The sequence below is a fragment of the Anser cygnoides genome, chromosome 4, assembly GCF_040182565.1.
Source record: "Anser cygnoides isolate HZ-2024a breed goose chromosome 4, Taihu_goose_T2T_genome, whole genome shotgun sequence".
Classification (NCBI taxonomy): Eukaryota; Metazoa; Chordata; class Aves; order Anseriformes; family Anatidae; genus Anser; species Anser cygnoides.
The window spans coordinates 76082723-76101142 of record NC_089876.1 but is presented as its reverse complement, the minus strand read 5'-3'; the positions used below and the strand labels follow the sequence as shown (position 1 = coordinate 76101142).

Genomic DNA, 18420 nt, shown 5'->3' with positions numbered 1-18420 from the left:
TCCCAGTGAAGTTCAGTATTATGTACAAGCTTTGTTTTGCTAAATCTGGAACAAAAAGTCCTGGTATAAGCCGGACTGGCTGCTGATGCGTGTTTATAAAGGAGCAGAAGCACAGTAGCTTGTATATCCCTTATATCTCTCTGTGGTCCAGGGTTTCTGAGAGAGCAGAACTGGGCAGGATGGTGTAAACAGCAGAAGTTTTTCAGCGTTAGCATTTCCAGCAGCCCTGGAAGAGGGACAAGGCTGTTCGCAGCACCAACAGAGGGCAGGGACACACCGGGTGCAGGAGGCTCGTCTGTCCTTAAATGCCTTCTGACTCACAGACTGCATGCTGTCAACAGGGAAACAGGGAAAACAAGGAAATGATGCCTGGGCTCTAGCTCTTCTGTGCATTATCTGTACAGAGGGATTGCAGTTAAGTACAGTGTGTAATGTATACAACTCGAACTACAACTACCCTGTGCTACTTATCACTTCCCAGCTTCCAGAGGTGTAGGCAAAACAGAAAAGCGTTACAGCGCTCCTGACAGGCTCTAGTCCAGGCTCGATTTGGGCACCATCAGCTCTAAGTGCCTGTTCTCTTGTTGAGAAGCCCCCTCAGTTAGTCTCTGCTGCACCTCTGTGCTGCCGGCTGGTGACACCAGGATTCTGACGAAGCGAGGATGTGAAAGCTGTGGAGCTTCAAAACCGACGTGGTCTGAAGAACACAGGGCTCAGAAAAAAATGCCTGTAGGAAAAGGAATGCTGGTGCTCGACTAGAGAAGCTGAAAGGAAGGTGGCTTATTTGGCACAAAAATAAGGAGGTGCGCTTCTTCACCTGAAAAAAAATTGGAGTGACTAACTGGGTACTAGAAAAGACAAGTATCCTCAGCTCGTGAACTTGTTTGGATTTGTCCATGTGCCCTCAGAAATCACGCAGGCTCAGTGCTGCAGGTGGCACAGGTGAGCTGCAACCCGGGTACAGTGGGACATGGGCACAGGTTTTGCCCATGCAGCTCAGGGAGGAGTGGGTGCACCTGTGGCAGAGGGGAGGAGAAGCCGAGGTGCTGGGCTGGCAGCTTACCTTGCTGTTTGCAAAGGCAATGCCTCTTAACATCGGTGCCTGCTTTTCCCGGGGTGTTTGACGTCCCATGAAAGGGTCGCCAAGGGTATCCATGAAGAAATGCCTCCTTGAACCAACTCACGTCTGTGATTTAAGCACAGCGCTACAGTTCACAGGAGGTCATGGGACTAACTGCAGGTAGCTCCTGCCTGCACTGAAATAGGACATGCCAGGGCATCACAGCGCTGGGGCTACAGCCCTGTTATACCCACGGACAGGAAAACACAGCAAAAAATGTAGCTCTCACTAATTCACCCTGCTTTCTGGGAATAGATATGTGGATACTGTATAGAGGTATACACACTCACGAACAGATCCTGGGAGACAGGGAGCCGAGCTGTGAAGACGCTGTTACGGCCCTTGCCTTGCTTGAACCAAGCCCCTGGGGTCCCCCACCACGGCATCTGTGATTTGGGAGCTGGAACGAGGGACAGCGAGTGAGGGAAGGAGGGATGGAGGGAGGAGAGAGGGAGGGAGGAGGAGGGGTTTGGTAGCACCAGTGCTGGGATAAGAGGCGGGGATCCCAGCTGAGCCGTGCTGTTCTGTGCCATGCCGGGCGGGATGGAGGAGCGCTACAGCAAGGCAGAGACCCTCGCCCTGCGGAGGAAGCACATCGGGTAGGGGCGGCAGGGGTGGGTGGGGAGCACAGTGAGGGTGGTGGGACCTCGTCCTGCAGGAGCTGAGCCACCCGCTGCAGGCTCAGCCAGAGCCCAGACGCGTTCACGAAGCTCGTGTCACACCGGCTTCTCTATAGGGGCCAGCTCGATACTAAGGGAATCTTGCCCGCGTTACACCGGGCTGTGTAGGGCAAAGAGAAAAAGACCTGCAGAAAGGGCTGACCTAGCAGAAGAGCAAAGTGTAGTCAAGAAACAGCCCCAAGTGACGATGACGAGGTGTGCTTCTTTAAAGTGGAGCAGAGGAGTAGCCAGAGGCATCAGAAAAAAGATGTGTGCAGCAGGACTATAAGCTTTGAGAAGGAAAGAGGGTGGATGAATTCACTTTCCAGGAGTTGCCTCTGGGCTTTACAAGTTGGCGATCACAGTGCACCCGACTGAGGGGATGCATTTCGTAGCACTGAGTTACCTGGAAACAGCCGTGTTTATCTGAGACCACATAACCCTTTCTGAAAGTTTAGAATGCTTTCCCTCTGCTCAGCAATATCATTCAACGTAATTACACAGCTGGCATGTTCTCCAAGAGAGAAAAAAAGGGGAGGGAGAGAGACTTTAAAGAGGGCTTTGGATAATGTCACATGGAACCTGAGTTTTGCTGGAAGCCAGCATGAATTAGGTGCTTATAAAAAGCTGCTTTTAGAGATGTTATTCAAAGCAGTCAGGAAGAAACACCGAGATTTTAGGTGCCTGCTCAGCACCTCTGAAAATAAAGTCTGCCAGGCATTAGCATTTTGTTCTTGAACATGACCTCTGTGCAGTACAGTCAGCCCTTGCGTAATGACTTTTTGGCTATAGCATAAAATAGCTCTTAACCACCCAGCTTTATTCCCAGAGAGCTAACTGGCTATACATGTCCGTGAGAGATGTAAACAACCAGAGCTACAGCCTACAAATGCAGTGGGACGTGTAAGGACCTGGGAGGACTTGCAGTCCCCGTGCTCGCACGGAGCCCCTTCCAGACAGGGTCAAGGACTGAGGGTGCCCTTACCCAGGACTGCTGCTGTCCTGCTGTGCCAGGGGGCATTCGTCAGCCCCATCTCACCACCCCTCTGCAGATGGAGGCAGCTGTCACCAAAAGAGCTCCAAGGAGGGGGAATGACTCAGAAAACTAAAACGGTGTTGTTTTATACATTTTTAGGCCTTCCTGCAAAGTTTTCTTTGCCAAGGACCCTCTGAAGATAGTGCGTGCTCAGGGCCAATATATGTTTGATGAGACTGGAGAAAAATACTTAGACTGTATCAACAATGTTGCACACGGTAAGCAGTTTATCTTGTAAGACTGCTTCTGCTGCTTCATTTCTAATAGGAATTGTAATGCATGTATTTCAAGTGACGATGACAGGGTCACACGGCTTCCTCGTGTGGTTCAATAGCAGACTGTTTGCGAGTAATACTATTTTCTTCTTTAGTTGGCCACAGCCATCCATATGTGATAAAGGCTGCAACAAAACAGATGGAACTGCTCAATACAAACTCCCGGTTCCTGCATGACAACCTCGTTCAGTACGCTCAGCGTCTTACGGCTACCCTGCCAGAGAAACTCTCTGTGTGCTATTTTGTTAACTCTGGGTATGTCTGCTTAAATATTTTTTCATTAAGGCTATTTTCTCCCTGTTCAAGATGGACACTCAGAATTTGTTAAAGTAGGACTTAGTAATAAGCAACAGAAATATTTCCAGTACTGATTGATTGCAGGATACTCTGTCTCTGCAGCTGTCATATTTGATATGATGGCTCGGTGCAAGAGAGCCAAGGCATGAGACTGCTCTGCAGAACATCAGGCAATGGGAGCAGAGGGGCTGAGGACCAGGCTGGAAGTTTGGGTCTCCGTAGCCGGAGCAGATTTGTGTCCTCTGCTGCCTGATGGCTGGGGAGGATGGAGCCATCATGGGGGGGGGGGGAAACAGGGCCAGCATGCCCTGACACTTTTGGGGGGTTTTGTGGCTGTGTTGTGCTTTCAGCTGCTCGTTGCTCTGCGATGTGGTCTCATTTGTGCCTACAGAAGGTAAATGTCCACAAACAAACTGGGGGAGGGAAATAAAGCATCTCTTTGTTTGCTGTTTGTACAAAGGGCTGTTTTTTTCCTCGCCCTCTTATGTGGCATTTACAGTCACAACCTTAGCATTGTAATCTGTATAGAAGAAGAGCCTGCTGTGTCCCCTGCCTCCTCTTCTGTTAGCATAGATTTTAATTGGAAGCCCTTCCTCACTGTTTTGTGGATGTATCTGCTGTGGTGCAGGTCTGAAGCAAATGATCTGGCTTTACGACTGGCCCGGCAGTACCACGGACACCAAGATGTGATCACCCTTGAGAAGTAAGTACATAAAGCAGCTTGTGTAAATGCAGCCAGCAACTCCTGCAATTACTTCAGAAGTGGCTGTGCAGCAACCCCCTGCTGTTTGTACTGTACTGCCTGCTGAAAGAAAGGCTTTGTTGCTTTCATAGTAGAAGAGGTCAGGAAATAAGTTTCCCTTTTTCACATTTGGATAAACACAAGTTCTGAAGATTTGTGAAAAACAGAGATTGTCGGTCACCCCAGAAGGTCAGTCACCTGTTACAGGGTGTTTCCCACTGAGAATGACAAAGCAATTCATGCCAGAGACATGAACGTTAGTTTGAAACATCACTGAGCGGTCTAGCCACTGGGCTGTTCTGGAAAAGGGCTTTCTGTTTGTGATACTCTGCTGGAAATACTGCTGGATACTCTGCTGCTTCATTTTGGACTTGAAGATCTTGAAGGTCTTTTCCAACCTAAATGAGTCTTTGGTGCTATGATTCCATGGTTCTAAATAAATAAGCATTCAGTGTTCAGTGTTCAAGAAGGATGACCTTGGAGCTCTGCAATGGTGTTGATTCCCGGCTGCACCAATGCTCAGCTCTTCTCCATTGAGCACAGGAGCATACACACAAAACTGAGCAGCTCCAAAATCAGGAGGAACTGAAAGGGCTGTCAGTCCTGAGGAATGTTCTTGACCAAGTCTCTGGGTCTCCATAGCCTGGATGCAACTGTAGCATTGGTTACACTGCTGTTGGGCTGGATCTTTTCCTCAGGTCACGATCAGAAAATCCAGCCAGAGCAACCGTAGGAGCACATCCGTGACTGAAAGGCACAGAGCTTGTTTGACTCAGCTGTAGCCAGATCCCTGTTAGCCCTCCTTGACCCACAGGGACGCAATTTGGAGCCCCTGACAGTAGTTTCAGTCAGGAGAAGCTGATGATGGAGCTGGCTCAGTCACTCTGCTTGACTGCAAAGTCTTGCCTGCCCGAACACCACAGGCCCCCAGTTTCCAAGGCTCGGTGGGGTTTTGTTATAGCTGTGGCCCCGGTCAGGGTGGGTTTTCTGTCATTTCTTTGCCCCCATTGGCGGTCTGTCGGACTGACAGAAAGGAGTTAAGAAGAGAAAGGAAGGCAAAAGTATTCTCTTTACCCAACATGTCTGCTGCTGTTTGATTGTGACTCGTCTTTGTTTTGGGTTGCAGTTCCCTCTGCTTCAAGTTTATGGCTGAATGAAAGTGTTTATTCCCTGAATTATGCTGCTTTAGGTTCAAAAGGTTGTGCTTCCTCATTTCTAGATCAAATTGGCCTCAATAGTAACCATCTTCAGCATACTTACAAAGCTTTTATATTCAAACACTGTTCACCCTTATCCCACGACTGGCTTTGGCCGAACAGTCGGGCCTTCAGGGCAGGTAGGGGTGTGCTGCTGCTGTATAAGGGCCACAACCTCTGTTGTAATGCAGACTCTTGAGAGTCTTTGCAGTGGTGTTAGGGCCTAGCTTACAAAGCTTGGCCTGGCCAGAGCAGGGCCTGCAGGGTGGCCATGAGGCAGCTGGACCCACCTTGCACTGCTGTTCGTAACTGGCCAGAGCAGCCACTTCAGAGGTGGTGCCATCCAGGGGACATCTCCTGCTCTGTCCTCACGCTGGCATCTGAGTTTATGCAAGAACAAAAGGTCACCCCTGGTTCCAGTCTTGCTAGTGAATTAAAGCCAACAGCGATTTCACATTGCCTTTGAGAGAAAGACTGAGAGAATTAAACTACAATCCTGTCACAAACAGTGCTACTGTGTTATAGATACAGTCTCGTATTCTGGTTTATTTATAAGCAAAATGGTAAATTTAGCTCTTCTATAAATTTGGTGACTTCAATATTTAACACTCATGCAGTGCTTACCATGGCCATGTTACATCTCTGATTGACATCAGTCCCTATAAATTTAATCAGCTGGGAAAGGACAGCAAGAAGGAGTTTGTGCATGTGGTAAGTGAGCTTTTTTTTTTTTTTTTTTGGTTATTGTTATGCCTATTATGTGGTGTATTCAATTAGCTACTTCTGGTGTAAATATACTTTCATTCTGCTTTGCTGATGCCAGCGTACATACACTGGTGTCAGTGTCAGTGGACTTAATACAGCAAAATTGTTTGCTTTTGGATTTCAAAGAGAGTCCTCGTCTGCAAGGCTGAATTCATTCAGTAGTACACTACAAGTTTTCAGAGTCATTGCACTGTACAGATACACAGTTTGAGGAAGGTAGCCAATGTCTGTTGTGTTAATTTGGCTAAAGATATGCAGGACTTTTAAGTCTACTTCAAAAAACTGGAAAGGCAGAGCCCATGTGCACACAGTTCTGGGTACAGAGCTCATGGATATTCACCTGAACAGGCTACCGTTTGATTTCCAGCCTGATCTTGTATATCTTACAATGACAAAAATCACTCTCAGCTCAGAGAAGCACACCAAACTGCTCACAGGTCTTTCTGAACTCTTTATAATGCTCCCATTCCTTTATTTACTGAACTTCTTCCAACATTGTTTGTGGAGGCTTGAAGGTCATACAGAGTCTTACTGTGATGAGGATGCTGGAAATCAAGTGCCAGACTGAAAAACCCAGTTTTCCAGTTGCAGGAAGGGAAATTCCTGCAAGAAACTGAAATAAGTTGACAGATGAGGACTCAGTATTATGTCTTAGGGGAGAGGAGGAATGGGCTTGAAGAGGTGGATGAGGTAGATGGCTCTTTCAACATTTTCGTCCAGTAATGCTGAACATATCACAGGGCTGGCTTTGAGTTTAGGCTCCTGTACATATTTTTGTGCAATTCCATGAAGAAATTGAGATTGTGCTAACTCCTGTTATGTATCTATGTGGAAAGACAGAACTGTACCCTGTTAGAAAAACTTGGAGCAATGAAAAGAAACAGAGAGTAAATGTTTCACAGAAGGATTGCCTTTAAAAAATAATAATAATATATTTTTTTAAATTGGTCTTCTCAGGCTCCTTCTCCAGATATCTACAGAGGGAAATATAGGGAAGACCACCCAGATCCAGCAAGTGCTTATGCTGAAGAGGTGAAAAAGATTATTGAGGAAACACAGAAGAATGGACGCAAGGTATGTGTCTCGTGCTCTAGAAATGCTGAAGCTTCATTTATTTAGAGTAAAATGGAGGCATGAAACAGGAAACTAAGGACATGTTTCTCTACTTAGTTTCCCTTGCTTGCCTTTCATTTTCCTGTGATGTGTTCTGTCTTCAAAATGTGCCATTTTTCAACCTTATCATAATTTTTCTAGGTATCAGTGAAAGGATCAATTATACATTTGTAAATGAGCAGATACAACCAAAACAGTTTAATTCTCTATTTTATGCATTGCACCAGTAGACTGTAAATATCTTAGGGCACAAGCAAGCTTTGAGGTCAGCTGAGAACACAAGTTTTAGCAAGGATATATAAAAGTCTCTATGAATGGAGAAAATATGGAGAAAAAGATAGATAAAACCTTGATACTACATTTCTGATTCCGGTAGCTTAAGGTAACTTTGGAGTCATCTGAAAAGATGAACCTTTCAATAATATACAACATGACCTTGATAAAAAAAAAAAGATCCTTTCTAAACAGGTTTACTTACAATGTGTGTTAATATTTTGTATGATGGCACAAGCATTTAGAGATACGTAGGGCTTGATTTAAAGCCCCACATTCTGTGGAGATTGGAACAACATGTTCCCTTCTAGTCCAATGGACTTGTATCACTCTTCTTTTAATTTCTTCATCAACTTTTTTTTTATCCTCTACTAACGGATAGTTTTGTGTTTTTTTTTTTTTTTTTTCTTCCCTTGTTTCCTTTCTTTTGCATATTTCTTAGGTTTTGGTGACATAGACCTGTGGCAGGACAAGTTGTGCTAAAGGCTAAGCCTCACATGCTATGGGAAGCTTCGTACTCTTTGGCCGTAGCATGCCTCTTCAAATATAGTGTACGGTTCTTTACACGTTACTGCTCGGCCTTGTTTCCAGGAAGACTGCACCAGACCAGAGAGACTTCTTGATGCTCAGGGAGGGGTTCACAAGTGGTGTGGGGATGCAATCCCTTAAATAACAGACTTATGCTGAGACTTTGGGGTAATATTGTATCTCTGCTGCATAGACATGTTGACAAGAAATGAATTTTGATGTTCCAGTGTGTCTGATCCGCTCCTTTTGCCCTTCCTGACTTGAAATAACTTTCTTTTTCATTCCTAGCAACTGGAATTATTTCACCTATAGAATTTTTCTCCTCTTATGTCAAGTGCCTCATGCTGATATTTCACTTCTTTAGTTATTTTCATTAGGCAGGGGTGCCCAAAGCATAGCCTCAGGTCATCTTATAGTTCAGCTTCTACCCAACTCTACCTGGTGTTAAAAGATTGAACAATTAAGCTGATCACCATATATACCTCTTACTGGAGAGTCCTGACATTAAGCAAGTCTTATTTGCCTCTTGGAGAAAATGGCAAACAGTGGTATGTCTCCTGTAAATGGAAATCTGTTAATAAATTTACAGAGCTCCCAGGAGCCTGTCCGCTGACACCAGTGTCTTCAACTTTAATGGCTGTAGGACCGGGGGTTAATGGAGGTCCTTGTATTCCCATCAGGTTACAAAGGTGGCCCTGGCTACTGCAAATTTGGGCACCCCCAATTTAAAAAAATGAAAAAATTCTCTAGCCATAGCTCCTCAAGAACCCTCAGATGTCGAAACCATTGTGTGATTAAATTTGGGCACACATTTAAACATTTATTTCTAGACTGTTAGATGTTTGTGCAAAGGCCAGGCAGATGAACATAGCTCTTACCTCAGTTTGTTTTTTGTAGATTGCTGCTTTCATAGCCGAATCCATGCAGAGTTGTGGAGGCCAAGTAATTCCACCTGTGGGCTATTTCCAGAAAGTGGCAGAGTACGTACATCACTTTGAAAGGGCATAGCTGAAAATTAACTGGAGAAAAAAAAAAAAACAAACATTTTTCACTATAGGCTGATCCAGTCAAATCAACTATCTTCCTCTCTTGCTCTTGGTTATCTGTGATTTCTTCCTACTGTTTGAAAAGTATGATTTCACTTCTATTTTTTATGGAACATCAGCTGACTAATTATTTTTAGCTGGATAATTGTCTTTCCTTTTCTATCTTTAATCTTCAGGCCATAAATATGATGGAAGATGAAGTTGAACCATCAGAGAGGGAGCCCTGCAGTAAAATTACAGTACTCCTATTTTGCATCAAAATACTAGACATTTTTTGTTAACATTTAGTCAATTAATATTTTTTCAATTGAAATAGCTACAGCTCTGCTTGATAAGTTTCCAGTCTCTGTTGCACACCCCAGCTCTGTTTTGTCACACTAAAAGCAAAACAATTGGCTTGAATGGAGTCAGTTAAATACAGCTAGAAAAAGTCGCTGTTGATATCTGTCAGAAATTTGATAAATGAACTATAGGTTTATTAGGGCCTGAGTAAGAGCCCAGTCAACGAAGGACTCAAGTAGTACTTGCAGTACTTGTAGTGCTCAAGTACTATGACAAAGGATAAGCTCAAGCTGAGTCACTCAGGATTCACAGGTCTGACTATTCCTGAAAACAGAGTCCTGGCAGCAGTCTTTGGAATAAGAGAAGAAGAACCAACCTCTTCTTAAGCAGACTGCTGGGATGTATGCCAGGGGGTTTAGCCACTTATGCAGTCTCTGAGCGTGGTTCTTAGAGCAGCAGCACTGAAGTTCCATACCAAGTTGTGTTTCAGCAGCTACGTTCTTTCTTTTTTATTGTCTAAACTGGTTTCACACTGGAGATTTTCTGTACTACCAATATCCTTGTCCTAGACTCAAGACCAGTTGGCGAAGTTAGTCACTCAAGCTATTCTATTTGTTTCCAGGTATGTGCGTGCAGCAGGAGGTGTATTCATAGCTGATGAGGTCCAGGTTGGCTTTGGCAGAATTGGGAAGCATTTCTGGGCTTTTCAACTGCAAGGTGAAGACTTTGTGCCTGACATTGTCACCATGGGAAAACCCATTGGCAATGGCCATCCTATGTCTTGCGTGGTCACAACAAGGGAAATTGCTGAAAGTTTTGGTGCTTCTGGTCTGGAGTATTTCAATACTGTAAGTTTGTACATGCAGGTTTGTCCTTTTGTTTGTTTACATTTAGCAGTTACCAGTTGTTCAGGCGATTCACATAACATCTGCATCCATCACTGCATCATATTGCTAAGAGCTCAAGTCAGTCACAAGCTAATATCTACAAACAAGTGGAGAGGCTTTGAAATATGCTCTCTACCAGGTGGTATATCTTAAAATGGACCAGCAGGACTCTGGCAAGTCATGCACCTCATCTCATAGCCATATAGATAAACGCTTCCTTACTCCTCCCTCTCCCTAGCTCCCCTCTGAAATGCTGACCATGTAACACTTCATTTTCTAGGATAGGCTCAGCAACGGGTGGTATGCAGGTGGGGTTCATGCCCTGGCAGACCTTGCTGTGCAGTCGTCACCTAACAAAACAGTGACCCTTTACCAGGAAACATTTGAGTGGCATGCATGCCACAGAGGAGCAGCTTTCTTGTTAAATCCTCTTTTCTGCTCCTGTGGCTGAGACTTCTTCCCAGCTACCATGAATTCTCTTTTCTTTCAATGGAGTTTACACCCTACAGTTGAAGAAATACCAGATTTGTCACCCACTGCTCTTCACAGGAGCATTTTGCCTGTGTATATAGTCTACGAACCATGAGAGCAGCTTGAACACTTGAGCTGTGAAATCTTCGAATTACTGAAACCCGAAGCTGAGGAACAGGGAGGTCCCTCCCTTGGGCTTTAGTACACTGCCCAAACCATGGGGAGCTTTGCTGCACAGCCTGCACAGCACAAAATCTCTGCCTCTTTAAGCTTTCCTCACTATATGCCAAGTAGGAGAAGACAAGCAAAAACTACCCGGGTAGACATGGATGAATGTTTCTGATGGATGTTGTTTTCCCATTGTCTTTACTATCAGTTTGGAGGCAACCCAGTGTCATGTGCAATTGGTTTGGCTGTACTGGAGGTAATAGAAAAAGAAGATCTCCAAGGAAATGCTACACGTGTTGGAAATTATCTCCTAGAATTGCTGGCTGAACAAAAGGAGAAGCATCCCTTAGTGGGAGATATCAGGTAGGTGCCCTATGGCATTTCAGTGTTTCAGAGAGAAGAAATGATGAGGGAAAAAAAAAAAAGAAAGAAAGTCTGGGGTGAGGAGAACCCAGAAACAGGATGCCATTATTATGTTCCACCTCTTTGAAACTGGACTACCCAAAACTAATACTGTAAACAACATGTTTGTCAATAAATGTTTCCATTCAGCTGTTTAGCTGGGAAATAAATGTAGCTTAGAAAGGCTAACGCACACCCCCATGCAATAGCCCAGTTGCCAGCACACTCTTGGGATGATGGAGACACTCAAATCTCTGGACTGTTTCATTTGGAGGTGTTAGTGTAGGTATCCCTCATCTCATGTTAGAACCTTGATAACCTCTTAGTTTTTTGTTTTTACTATTGTTGTTGTTGTTGTTGTTATTTTTAATTCTTGTTTTCGGTTATCTGTCTTCCACATTACCTTGTTTTGAGGTTTACAGGATAAGAGGGCAAGAATATTCTTAGCTGGCCATGTAGCCTTAATGAGCCAGTTAAATTTATTCAGAATTAGCTGTTATCTCGCTTGATCATCTGAAGTAGCAAGTGCCAAAAGACAGCTAAACAGAAAGTCTCATCATTTTCTTGTTCTTTCCCCTCTTGCATCCCAAGAAAGGGAAGTGCAGTTGTTAGGTCTACATTTGAGCAGAAGGCTTGGGTTCCTGACACTGGATTTCATTTTTCTGTTTTATTTTTTCTCCAGGGGTGTTGGATTGTTTGTTGGAGTGGATCTGGTGAAAGACCAACAAAAGAGAACACCAGCCACAGCTGAAGCCCTTCATCTTATTTACAAGTAAATATTTTCTAATGACTACATGCAGTGATCAAACCCTCCTAATATTCCCTAGCAGTTACTCATTAATTTCAATTTAAATTTCTGTAGCTTCTGATGACATGGTATTAGAAAAAAAGAAAAATTTCAAAGTTGAACTTGGCATGAAGGGTCTGACAGGGCACAATATAGTTGTATATCTGTGTTTAACACAACTGTTTCCTCTTTCCACAGGCTGAAAGAGCAGAAAATCCTCCTTAGTGCAGATGGACCACACAGAAATGTACTAAAATTTAAACCACCAATGTGTTTCACTATGGAAAATGCAAAACATGTAGTGGAAAAAATTGATGTACTTCTCACAGGTATGTATGGTTTAATGATCACAAGAATACTCTTTGTTGTAATGACACTTTAGAAACACCAGCCACAGTACCATAATGCAGGCTATTACAATACACAAGGAAAAGAAAGCAATTACGTTTCCTTCTCCTTGTCCAAACTGCTGTTCTCAATGCCATTTACTCAAAATAAATTTAAAAGCCTCAAATGTACTTCAGCCAAACTTCTTAGGCAAAGTCCTGCTCTTGATTCTTTGTCTCATAGGCTCAGTGTTCTTATTTATCTCTGGTCACATATGCTATGTGTTAAGGGGCAAATAAATTAATTCACCAGATTTCTGAAAGACACTGGTGAAACTTTCCATAATGCTCTCCTTTTTTCTTTCCCCTTTTTTTCCCCTTTTTTTCCCCTTTTTTTCTTTCTCCCCCCTTTTCCCCCCCTCTTTTTCCCCCTTTTCCCTCTTTTTTTTTCCTTTTTCCTTCCTCTTTCCCTCTTTCCCTTTTACCCTTTTTTCCTTTTTTTCTTTTTTTCTTTTTTTCTTTTTTTCTTTTTCTTTCTTTTCTTAACTGGCTTCATTGAATATGATTGTCTCACTCAAATTCAGCCTGAAGGTTTTCAGGCTTTATTTAGCTTCTACCTGGGGACCAGTGCAGGGGAAAATAACATCAGGATATTTATCATTAATAACATATTATTAACATAAGGACTCTCCAAGCTCATTCTACATCAAACGCTCCCATCTCCTGAGGTTAGAACAACTGGAGCTAGCCTAGCATAAACCTGCAGGATTCAGCTTTGAAAGGTCTATCTATAGGGTATATAAGGTCTATATACCTGTGCTCTGGCTAAGCTGCTAAGTTCATGCTATTCAAACACCCACAGTCCTGATACATTAATCATGTTTCCTTAGAAAAATGTTTTAGGAAGTATTCTTTACTTTTCAGTTACTCTCCCATTGGATAAATGCTCAGAGGAATAGTTGATTGGGTATTGTTTCCTTCAGCTAGCAGTTAAACTGACTGTATGCTTACTTACGCCTGGTTATTTTTGTTATTTTTTTCTTAGAAATCGAAGAGGCAACTGGAATGAAGACAGGAAATGACATATCTGCAAATGCACAATGTAAAAGAAAAGTATGTTCTTTTTTTTTTTTTTCAATCTTATTCATATAGGTGTTTGGTGAAGCAAATGACACCCTCATTTTTGGTGGCATGAGAGGCTCTGTGCATTGATACTGAGCTCAGAACTAGTCTGTTGAAAGGAGCCTGAGAGGATTATGTTACTGGGGCAAAGCTAAAAAGAGCTGACCTACACAGACCTACAACAAGGAACATTTCATAGACAAGCCCATTGCCTTGTCTGCCTTATATATATGCAAATACAAGCAACCCGACCTTGGGCTGCACACAACTGTGAGCTCTTAAGCAGTCAAGAATTTCACCAGTTCTAGGTATTGAGTGCTACCAATGGATATTTGGCTTTCTAAGCAAGCCTTCAGCCTGGAAAATTTCCAATTTTTAGAGCATTCCGAGGATTTAGTTTCCACTGTAATGGAATCTTTGACTATGAATGGCTGACATCCAAATTAGGACTCCTTAGGTTGCAGCACTGGCTTTGGACAAATCATATATAATTTCTCACACCCTTAAAAATACATGTCATCCACTGTGCTATAGGGAAGCTCACTGAGGCATCCCTTCACACATTTTCCAGTGATGCTGCAAATGGCAGAGAGGCAAGAGCTCAGCTGTCTAGGGAGACAATAATCAAAGCAGAGATCGTATGGATTACTGGCTATCTGGATAATAGATAAATCTAGATTTGGGGTACAAACTCTTTCATACATTTGTACACATTCGGTTCAATTTATTTCAAACGTGAGAAGTTATGCTTCTGAAAGAGGAGAATCAGGCAGAGCTTCTTAATGGGAACCAAGTTCAATGCCTGCCTGTTGAAAGACAAGCATGCGCCTTCATTGATATTTCATTTGTGTTTCAGACTAATGAAGGGAGTTCTCAAGCAGAGCCTGCAAATGAAAGCACCAGCTGTATGAATGGAGCTGTCTGCAGACAAGAAAATGGTTTTTACCCCGAAAAACGCTCAGTGCCAAGTAAAAGAATAATAACTTGAAAATGGAAAGTTTTCTTTTTCAGTTTGAATTTGTTTTCTATTTGCTTTTGAGGTGAAGAGTGCAATAGTCTGACTCCTAGGATTTGTCTGAAGCCTAGTGCTACCTTCCCTAAATCGACTAAATACCTATTAGCTTCATTAGGATTTTAAAATACATTTTCAGATATATGAGAACTATACCATGTGGCCTGAAAGCTACATGTGACAGAACGGGCAAGTGATTCGTGAATATCTTGGTGCTGATTGCAGGCTTGGCTTAGGTAAACAAACTCTGTGAAATCTGTGGATTTACTCATATTACACAGAGTCTGAATTGCTTCACCACCATACAAGCAAATCACCAATCCTATAAAGTTTAACATGATGAACTTAACATGCTATTTTTACAATATTTTAAATTTCAATATATAATATTGAGATGTTAATTACTTTCCATGTTTTAATGGCTGAATTCACAAAACAATACTTGAGAGAGAAATCATTGCTATCTTCCTGTGTATCTTAGGTCCTATGGACCATATTCCCAGCTGATATAAATTGGTGTAACTTTGTTAATGTTAGTGATGCTCTACCAAGAGTCTACCTCTGTGTGTGTAGAGGAACAATGTTCATGCAAGCCATTCTTACTTTGTGTTCAAAGAAATGAATATGGATCATAATTTTCTATTGGTAAAGCAACTTTTATAGAGAACTATTTATATAGAGTAAGATTTTAGCTTTTCTTTTTTTCAAAAGTTTATATATTGAACCCTCTAAGTCCACAAAATATGCAAGTACAGTATAGATAATTTCAGATGCACTGAAACGAGGCTCCCAGGGATAGCCCAGCTTGCATTCCCATGGATTTTAGATGTTTTGAAAGCTGTAGGAAGTACTGCCTGATCCTTCTGTAGCGATTCTGTTACTTTTTGTCAGAGGTGATGAAGAGTTGCACACCAGTTGCACTGGATCCTGACACATAAATGGCTATGCTAACATTTGATAGATTACTAAAATGAGAGGACCTCTGCATAAAACATGCATGGAGCCACTTTGCAGGCACTGCCTGTCTTTGCTGGAGATATTCTAGCCTGACTTGTGCCTCCTTGTTGGTGTCAGATTTCAGTGAAAGCGCACAAGCCCTGCTTTTCTCTTTTAATATATGCACAACTCTATGTTATGGAAAACACTGAGGGCTTTACAAGTGGTATGTACTTCAGGAAAAAAAAAATAATTCAATTTTCATACCCTGAGTTCTGCTGTTTCATAATTGCTGCTAACACCACCACCAATATGAGTGAAAATTGAGCACCTTATTTAATTTCATGTTTTCCACAATTTGCTCTATTAATATTGATATTTCCAATGTAACTTCATCCAACATCCTCAAGCTGGCTTATTTTCTATTTCACGATTCTTGAATAATTCCATAAAAATAAATCTCTTATTTGTAATTATGAAATCATCCACAAAGGTGTGTTTTTGTTTCAATTTCGTTCTTCAGTAACACCCGCTTGATGAGGAAGACCACTTCAGTTTTGGCCTGGGCTTCTCCCCATGCCAAAACAGAGCTGGCTTGGCTGTGTCTCCCCGAGGCTCTATGTGGTCCTCTGCTGTACACAGCTCTCACCCTCCGTGCTGGAGGTTATCCCAGCTGCCACAGCTCCACTGCTTGCAGGGTTGTGCTGCAAACAGGGCCGGGCCCTGCCGGCTCTGCGCCAGGACCCATGGCACAGGCCTCTCCATCCGCACAAAGGCCCAAGTCAACCTCCTTTGGAAGGCTGGTAGAGGAATTTCTTCCGACTAGATGAACCACTGACAGACTAACGTAGTACAAGTACCAACATACCAAAGGCGCTTTTCCATGGCACTTTGCTCAAAATCAAGGCTGCCACAGTGCTTTCTACAGATGGCTTAATGTACCCCTGTAGCCACACATCGGCACTAGCAGCTCCATGGTGGACTCAAAATTAACCAACCCTTTGAAGCTGGTGAAAGCACCTTCCTTACATGCTACTAAGAGGCCAACACCTTGCGCTCATTGTCGGCAAATTAAACTAGCTGAACATGTTGCACCTGTCTCCCTTCAATTAAAAACAAAACAACAACAACAACAAACTTACCCATTTCTTTCCCCTCCCACCCACTTTTCCTACCAAGGTATGTGTCTAAAGGCACAGCTTAAGTCATTCCCAATATCAGGTGAGGGCTCCTTACATTGTGCCTCACCCACAGTGTGCAGAACAAGCAGCATGCTGTTCCCAACAACTGGGAGGGTTACGCTCCAAAGAACACAGCCCAACAGCCTTGTGGCAGGTCATTAATATGTAATTTCCAAAAACATGATGAAGAACTAGAAAAATATCCAATTAATCTAAATTTGGAGGGAAATAAAGGTTGCAAGTTCATAAGCACAAGGGGCCTGGGCCTCTACCTGTCTTGTTTCTGCACATACTAAAATTACATGGAGAAACAATTGCTCCAGTTGGATAGTGTTTTACATCCAGTTTCTGCTTCACAAAGCAGGAAGTTTTCTACCTATCTGTTCTGCTAATGGTAGCTAATCGTGCAAGGTACAAGTTACCGAGAACAGATAAATCTTCTATTTTCTTTAAACAAGAGAGGCAAGCACTTCTCTGATACACACTTTTATATGAATTTATATGGAGGATCCAATCCACCAGTTAACAGGAGTTGAGCAAATTACAAAATTTGCTATTTGCAAATTACAAAAATTACTATTACTGTATTTTTTTGTTAATGTTTTTGCAGTATCTCAGAGTCCCCCAACAAGATTATGCACAACCCCTGCTGTGAAGGGTTTACTAATTAGAAGAGACTGACTAAAGGCTGAAAGAGAGTAAGCAGAAGTAATTAAGGCCAAACACGAACAGTTGTTCTGGTCAGTTGAACTGATCAAATATGTTCTGTTCACTGAACAGGTAAAGTTCTTCCCCTACCCAACGTCTTTGTTCCCCTTTTTCCTCTCCTGTCCTGGCTGTGCAGTTCCTGGTTCTGGCCAGGTGGTTCAACCTCCTCCCCAGCCCTCGAGTTCATCAGATACCCCTGTAAGCCAGTTCAATTCACTCACCTTGCAGAAAAAAATATACACCTCCCCTTTTTTCTTCTTTCGCCATCAGTTTTCTGCGAGGCCAATGACCATTCTTGGAGGGGGTCTGAGCCTGCGCAAGACAAGCAGCAGGAAGAAGAGGCAGTGGGGTGAGGGAAAGGCAGGACTCCTTCCCAAGTGGGGAACACACTGGAGCTACTTTTATCTTTATCGCAGCTCATAATCATAATTTACAATTTACTATTACTATTACAATTACTATTTCAATCACTTTTACATTGCACTTTTAGGGCTTTTAAAGAAAAAAGGCTGTTCAGAACAAGGGAAAAGAAAGGAAGGTGCTTGCTGCAGCTACTGATGAAAGAGCACTGTGAGAGTCTGAACCAACCACCTGTTAATTCACCTACATAAAAGCAAGCAGGATTAAACCTTTGCAGAGTAGGAAAGTTGTGCCTTAGAAGGCACTGTTCTGGGGAGAAGAAACAGGATCAAAAGTTGCTATGTCAACATAACATCCCTGACCTGCCAGGGAATTGGAGCATGTCCACATCTGGGGAGTATGCCTCCGCCCTAGCTCCATTAAACACTGCAGTAGAAATACATGGACTAGAAGAATTATTGAGAAAAAACAGGTTTGTCTTGTTTACAGAGAAGGGAGAAACACAGAGAAGGGAGAAACACCCTTACCAACAAGAAATCTGGATCACAGCAATCTGATCAGTTTTGTGGTTACAATCTGAAGGAGAGGACGATGTGGGAGACCCAAAGGCCAAGATAGATGCAAATGGCTAGTTTCATTCAGAATCTCTTCATGCCTATTTCTCCACATCACACATGCACATGCAGGAGTCTTACATTTTTCTGATGCTTTCTAGATGTATTTTTTTT

At 42.9% G+C, this 18420-nt stretch overlaps 1 protein-coding gene across 1 annotated transcript; it reads left to right on the top strand.

The window, feature by feature from the left end:
- Nucleotides 1-1599: 1599 nt before the first annotated feature.
- Nucleotides 1600-15927, top strand: ETNPPL (ethanolamine-phosphate phospho-lyase). The gene is made up of 13 exons (XM_013185353.3): nt 1600-1719; nt 2915-3033; nt 3186-3345; nt 4016-4090; nt 5943-6036; nt 7048-7164; nt 8902-8984; nt 9955-10180; nt 11067-11221; nt 11943-12032; nt 12246-12376; nt 13419-13486; nt 14352-15927. Exons 1-13 carry the CDS (start codon nt 1652-1654, stop codon nt 14481-14483), a joined length of 1518 nt encoding a protein of 505 aa, XP_013040807.2. The 5' UTR covers nt 1600-1651; the 3' UTR covers nt 14484-15927.
- The last annotated feature ends 2493 nt before the right edge of the window (nt 15928-18420 follow it).

Excerpts from the sequence above, each read along its gene's own strand:
- ETNPPL (XM_013185353.3), top strand. The coding sequence starts at position 1,652 with ATGCCGGGCGGGATGGAGGAGCGCTACAGCAAGGCAGAGACCCTCGCC. Across the intron at positions 3,034-3,185 it reads TATCAACAATGTTGCACACG|TTGGCCACAGCCATCCATAT; the intron begins GTAAGCAGTTTA and ends TTTCTTCTTTAG. Across the intron at positions 4,091-5,942 it reads GATGTGATCACCCTTGAGAA|TGCTTACCATGGCCATGTTA; the intron begins GTAAGTACATAA and ends ACACTCATGCAG.